The sequence below is a fragment of the Lathyrus oleraceus genome, chromosome 1, assembly GCF_024323335.1.
Source record: "Lathyrus oleraceus cultivar Zhongwan6 chromosome 1, CAAS_Psat_ZW6_1.0, whole genome shotgun sequence".
Lineage (NCBI taxonomy): Eukaryota > Viridiplantae > Streptophyta > Magnoliopsida > Fabales > Fabaceae > Lathyrus > Lathyrus oleraceus.
Window position 1 is genome coordinate 201923113 of NC_066579.1, and position 6929 is coordinate 201930041.

At 38.9% G+C, this 6929-nt stretch overlaps 1 protein-coding gene and 1 non-coding gene across 2 annotated transcripts; one reads left to right on the plus strand and one right to left on the minus strand.

Annotated features, from left to right (window-relative positions):
- Window positions 1-4202: 4202 nt before the first annotated feature.
- LOC127116670 (small nucleolar RNA R71) lies at window positions 4203-4309 on the minus strand. The gene has a single exon (XR_007801473.1). It is a non-coding gene; the product is annotated as a small nucleolar RNA R71 (small nucleolar RNA).
- Window positions 4310-5005: 696 nt separating this feature from the next.
- On the plus strand, window positions 5006-6010 carry LOC127099689 (uncharacterized). The gene has a single exon (XM_051037405.1). The coding sequence runs from the start codon at window positions 5006-5008 to the stop codon at window positions 6008-6010; it is 1005 nt and encodes a 334-aa protein (XP_050893362.1).
- Window positions 6011-6929: the final 919 nt, after the last annotated feature.

A 6929-nucleotide genomic window follows, 5' to 3' on the forward strand; every position in this document is an offset into this window, starting at 1 on the left:
GGTTCAAAAGCAGTTTGACGCAGGTTTTGTGGCTTTTACTTCTTACCCTCCGTGGGTAGCTAATATATTTCCTGTACCTAAGAAGGATGACAAGGTAAGAATGTGTGATGATTATCAGGATTTGAACAGAGCGAGTCCCAAGATTGATTTCCCGCTCCATCATATTGATGTATTGGTGGATAACACTGCAAAATTCTCAGTATTTTCTTTTATGGATGGGTTCTCTGGTTACAATCAGATCATAATGTCTCAAGAAGATATGGAGAATACCATATTTATCACGCCTTGGGGAACCTTTCGTTACAAGGTAATGCCTTTCGGTTTGAAGAACGTTGGGGCAACCTACCAGCGCGCTATGATGACTCTTTTTCATGACATGATCCATAAAGAGATTGAATGATATATGGATGATTTGATTTATAAGTCCCATACAGAGGAAGAACATCTAGTCAACTTGCATAAATTATTTGAAAGACTGAGGAAATTCAGATTGAGGTTGAATCCCAACAAGTGTACTTTCGAGGTAAAATCTAGTAAGTTACTTGGCTTTCTGATAAGTGAAAGAGGAATCAAGGTTGATCCTGCAAAGATAAAAGCAATTCAAGAGATGCCTGAACCAAAAACAGAGAAAGAAGTATGTGGTTTCTTAGGGAGATTGAACTACATTGCTAGGTTCATCTCTAATCTAACAGCCATTTGTGAACCAATGTTCAAGTTATTGAGGAAAGATCAGGCCGCCAGGTGGAATGAAAATTGTTAAGAAGCGTTCGAAAGAATAAAAGAATACTTGTAAGAACCTCCAATCCTTATGCCTCTAGTGGAAGGAAGACAATTAATCATGTACCTTATAATCCTCGATGAGTCAATGGGGTGTGTATTAGGCCAACATGACGAGTCTGGCCGAAAAGAGCATGCAATATACTACCTGAGCAAAAAATTTACCAACTATGAAATAAAATATTCACTGCTCTAGAAAACTTACTGCACTCTGACATGGGCTGATCGTCGGCTGGGACAATATATGTTAACCCACACTACCTTGTTAATCTCAAAGATGGACCCGATCAAGTATATTTTTGAAAAGCCTGCTCTCACGGCAAGGGTTTCCCATTGACAAATGATTTTAACAAAATATGATATTCAGTATACGACTCAAAAAGCCATCAAGAGTAGTATAGTTGTTGATTATTTGGCTCATCAACCTATAGAGGATTACCAGTCGATGAAGTTTGAATTTTATGATGAAGACGTGTTCTTTCTCAAAGAATACTACAATAGACCAGACCTAGATGAAGGCCCAGAACCAGTATCACGATGTACGCTCGTGTTTGACTGTGCTTCAAATGCTTTAGGAAATGGTGTGGGAGTTGTCATTGATTCCCCCATGGGTTTTCATATTCCTTTCACTGCTAGAGTCTGTTTTGATTGCACAAATAACATGGACGAATATGAAGCTTGCATCTACGGGATTGAAGCAACTATTGACTTGAGAATCAAATATCTGAAGGTATATGGGGACTCAACTCCGGTTATCAGTCAAATCAAAGGGGAGTGGGAGACAAGGAACCCAAATCTTATTCCATACCGGGAGCATGTATTGAAGTTGATTATGTATTTTGAGGAGATCACATTTGACCATATCCTAAGGGAAGAGAACCACTTAGCAGATGCACTGGCTACTTTGGCATCCATGTTCAAAGTTAAATAGGAAAATGAGGCCCCCTCCATCAGAATTATGAGGTTGGATGAGCTAGAATTTTGCTATGCTAATGATGAAGTGCGAGATGATAAGCCTTGGTTTTATGATATTAAAAGATACCTCGATAAACAAGAGTACCTGGAGGATGCCTCTATCCTAGATAAGAAAACATTGAGGAAGTTCTGTGCCAGGTTTTTCTTGAATGGTGGTGTGTTGTATAAGAGGAATCATGATTCTGTTCTGCTCAGATGCGTGGATAGACACGAAGCAGAAAGAATTATTGAGGAGATTCATGAAGGTTCATTTGGAACCCATCCTTGGGTAAAGAGATCCTGAGAGCAAGTTATTACTGAATGACCATGGAAACTGATTGTCACCTTCATGCTAGATTGTGTCATGATAACGCGAAAATGTATCGTATATTTGACTTGATTTGCATTGCTTTTTTTACTTGATTTTCATAGCATTACGCCGTACTTTGTGTTTTATTTTAGGTATTTATCAAATAAGAAGTGTCTATGCAAACAAAGCGGGAAAATAGAAAAAAGGAAAGAAAAAGTGAAGAAAGTGAAGCAAATCAAAGAACGTGGCGCCCACCACCAAATAGAAGGTGCGTTACCCACCACATAAAGCCAAGGTGGCACCCACCACCAAGCTAGGTATGGCGCCCAACACCAAGCAAGAGTGGCGCCCGCCACCAAGCAAGGTGTGACGCTCACTACCTAGGGTTGTGGAAGTCGCCACCCAACCCATTCCTCCTTGTTTTTCTCCACGTTTTTCTCCACCTCCCATTTAGCTCGTTCAACCAACCGCTCCCCACTAGGAGATCTTCAAGGCTACTTTCAAGGAAGGAGTGGGGAGTATATATTAGGGCTTCGGTCTTCAAAGACCGGGGTGTGCACTTTTAGCCAGATTTTTGTTGTTAGCATTTTAAGCAGATATTTACTTGTAAAGTGATAAATTCTCCACATTGGGGACAATTACGACTTTAGTTTTAGCAACTGAATTTGATTGTAACGAGGTACCCGATTTGTCAAGCGTGCCAACATTATTTGAATTCAAGAACCAACATTTAATTCCAGTTTTTCGGTCTATATTCCATGTTCTATTTTAATTGCTTATGCCTTGTCTTATGTTTAATTATCATAATATCATGTTTGTTCTCGAATCCATGTCAGGCTAAACCAATCGATATCGGTATGTAAAGACCGTCGAAACAGTGAGATTCATAAATAAATGGTGTTGACTTTTATAAATCTATTTTTCGGTTATAGTTTCTTGTTTTAAAATTAAAACTGTTTTCGTACGAGAGTACAAAGCAAACAAAGGTTATAGTCAACAAAAACGAGAGTTTGAGGTTTTAATCGGATAGCTGAAACTAGGTATTAATTCTAAATGTAGCGAGAGCGCTTTAGGATTAATTAGACTTTATTTATTTCCAAAAATGACTTTTAATTCAAGTGAGACAGCGAGAGCGAAGCATTCTGGTTTAAGAGTATAGTCAGAGTCAATAAATACGAGAGTGTGACATAAAGTCTTTTAAATAAATAATTTCTACTGAATAGTATTTTGATGTTTAAGATTACACCAACTATTTATCGAATCCCTAAAGTTTGATGTGTTACATACCGATATCCCGCTATTAAATATTTTTATTAAAATTTTGTTTTTGTTAGTAGTTATTTCTCATCGTCCCTCAACCCCTAGAGAAATCCTCAGCCTTAGATTTACGTAGTAACATCAGATAACGGTAAGTTTGATTATTAGTCCTTTGGGTTCGATAATCTTTAAAACTACGCGATACGACTATGCACTTGTAGTCACGGATCCTATAGACATACTAAGTCTGCGCGATCAAGTTTTTGGCGCCGTTGTCGGGGACTAATTTAGTCGATATCGTAACTCCAGTGTTGCCTAGTATAGAATAAGGCAAATAAAACTATTTCCCTTTTTAATTTGTCGAGTGTATGCCAAGTACTCCCTCTTAAGGCGATAAATTAAAGCTACCAGACGAACCAGAGCGTTATCTAAGATTAGAACGCCAGATATGAGAATATCGTATCAAGTACAATCTTCCCGATCCTAATATCCCTATCCTGAACCAGTTATACAACCAAAGATGGTCGAAGGACCGCAAAACCGTCCTCTCAAGCACTATGCCATCCCTTCGCAGGATGAACCACATAACAACATCGCTGCCACTGCCATAGAGGCAAATAATTTTGAGCTAAAACATTCGTTGTTTTTAGCCGTACAGCAAAACCAATTTTCCGGTAGTCCCACAGAGGACTCGAATCTACATTTTTCAGTGTTTTTGCAATACGCAGACATAGTGAAAACGAATAGTGTCATCCTCAAAGCAATAAGACTACATATTTTCCCTTTCTCATTAAGAGCTAGAGTTAGAGCCTGGCTCTAGTCTCTACCGTCCAACTCTGTCACTACGTGGAACGAGTTGAAGAAAGTTTTCTTAGCACGATGTTTCCCACCTAGTAAGACGGTTATGCTAAGAGCCCAAATAAACGGGTTTAAACAAAAAGAGAACAAATCACTTTTTGAAGCTTGGGAGAGATACAAAGACATGATGAGGCTTTGTCCACATCACGGTCTAGAAGAGTGGTTGATCATCCATACCTTTTACAATGGTCTCTTGTACAACATAAGATTGACAATAGACGCCGTTGCAGGTGCCGCACTGATGGATAAACCCTACAATGAGGCTTATCAACTTATCGAAAGTATGGCTCAGAATCACTACCAGTGGGGAAGAAAAAGAACCTCCATAGAGAAACCTCCAACGAAAGGCGGTATGTACGAAATAAGCAGTCTAGACCATGTCAATGCTAAGGTAGATGCTCTCACTCAAAAGATAGAAAACCTGACCATAACACCCGCAGCCACCGTGGCTTCTGTAGTACCGAACTGCGAGATATGCGGAGTTCCTGGGCATGCTTCCCCTGAATGTCAACTTTTGACAGGAATCTTCATAGACCAAGTGAATTATGCTCAAGGAAACCCTTACCCAAACACCTACAACCCAGGTTGGAAGAACCATCCGAACTTTTCCTACAAAAACAATAACGCATTGTCTACACCTAACCAAGCACCTAATGTACCACTAAGATATCATAAAACTGCCACAACTGTTCCAAATGCTCCTAGGAAGTCAAACCTTAAATAATGATGGAAAACTTCATAGCTACCCAAGTCCAAACAAACAAGGATTTCCTAAATCAAAACATACACACTAGTGAGCAAATCAAGCAGTTAGCAGACAAGGTAGACGCTTTAGCCACCCATAACAAAATGTTAGAAATACAAATTTCTCAAGTGGTTCACCAACAAGCACCTACTGCTGCCACTGCAGGGACATTTCCTAAACAGCCACAACCAAACCCGAAAGGTCATGCAAATGCTATTATACTACAAAGTGGGACAAAATTAGACGGACTAACCGACCCTAGAATGCAAAGTCCAGCCATGCACCAAGACCCTGGTAAGATAATTGAGAAGGAAGACGAACTAAAGGAAGATAAAAGCGAAGATGCCGTAAAGAAAGAAGAACCATATGTGCCTCCACCACCGTATAAACCTCCTACCCGGTATCCTCAAAGACTTGTTAAATCCAAAAGTGTAGGGAAATTCAAGAAACTTGTAGAGCTTCTGAAACAATTGAATATCACAATACCTTTTACAAAAGCCATCACTCAAATTCCCCCATACGTTAAGTTTCTTAAGGAGATCTTATCTAACAAGAAGAAGATAGAGGATAACAAAACCATTACACTTACTGCTGAGTGTAGCGCTATAATTCAAAACAATATGCCTCCTAAGCTGAAAGACCCAGGGAGTTTCTCCATACCTTGTGTAATAGGAAAGTTTGTCATAGACAAAACACTATGTGACTTAGGAGCCAGTATTAGCTTAATGCCCTTGTCCATATGCGAAAGGCTTAAAATGGGAGAATTGAGACCAACTAGGATGTTCGTACAACTTGCGGATCGTTCTATTAAATTTCCTGTAGGTATGCTAGAGAACGTTCCAGTGCACATATGTCAATTCTATATTCCTACTGATTTCATAATCATGGACATAAAGGAGGATTCCAATATCCCTGTCATATTAAGAAGACCATTCTTAGCTACTGCCGAAGCTATTATAGATGTAAAGAAAGGCAAGATAACCTTTAAAGCCGGTGAGGAAAAAGTCAAATTTATTTTGATGCAATTCTTAAAGGCACCGACCATAGACGATACATGTTGTCTGCTAGATGTCATCGAAGAATGTGTAAGAGAAATGGAGAATGAATAAACTTCATACTCCGAAATACTGAAAATTCCAAGGCCTTCTACTTTTAAAGATAAAAATTGGCGTCAGGAATACCATGTTGACAGTCGGAGTGAATGTCTAGCACTGGCACCCAATCATATGCCTTTCCCGAAGTAACCAACATTAAAACTTAAAACGCTACCCAAAAATTTAAGGTACGAATTCTTAGACACTAAACTCGAGCGACTTGTAATAGTTAATGCAGACTTAGGGCAGATAGAAACAAAAAACCTCCTACACGTTTTAAGGAAATATTCAACTGCTTTAGGCTACAATATCTAAGATCTAAAAGGAATAAGCCCTTCCATATGCATGCATCATATTATACTAGAGGAAGACAGTAAGACCTCTAGAGAACATCAAAGAAGGATAAATCTTATTCTGAGTGATGTAGTAAAGAGAGAAGTGCAAAAGCTGTTAGAAGCATGGATTATCTATCCAATATCCGATAGTCAATGGATCAGCCTAGTACATGTCGTACCAAAGAAGGGGGGCGTCACAATTGTTAATAATGAAAAAGGGGAATCTATAGCATAAAGAGTGGTAACTGGAAGTAAAATGTGCATTGATTATAAAAAATTAAACAAAGCCACTCGAAATGATCATTTTCCTTTACCTTTTATTGATCAAATGCTTGAACGATTGGCTAAGCATTCTCACTTCTGCTATTTAGACGGTTATTCAGGATTCTTTCAAATCCATATTCATCCCAACGACCAAGAGAAAACAACCTTCACATGTCCCTATGGTACATTCGCCTATCGACGAATGTCGTTCGAACTATGTAATGCTCCCGCAATATTCCAAAGATGTATGATGTCAATTTTCACTAATTTTATAGACGACATCATGGAAGTATTTATGGACGATTTCTATGTTTATGGGCAGAGTTTTGAAGGAT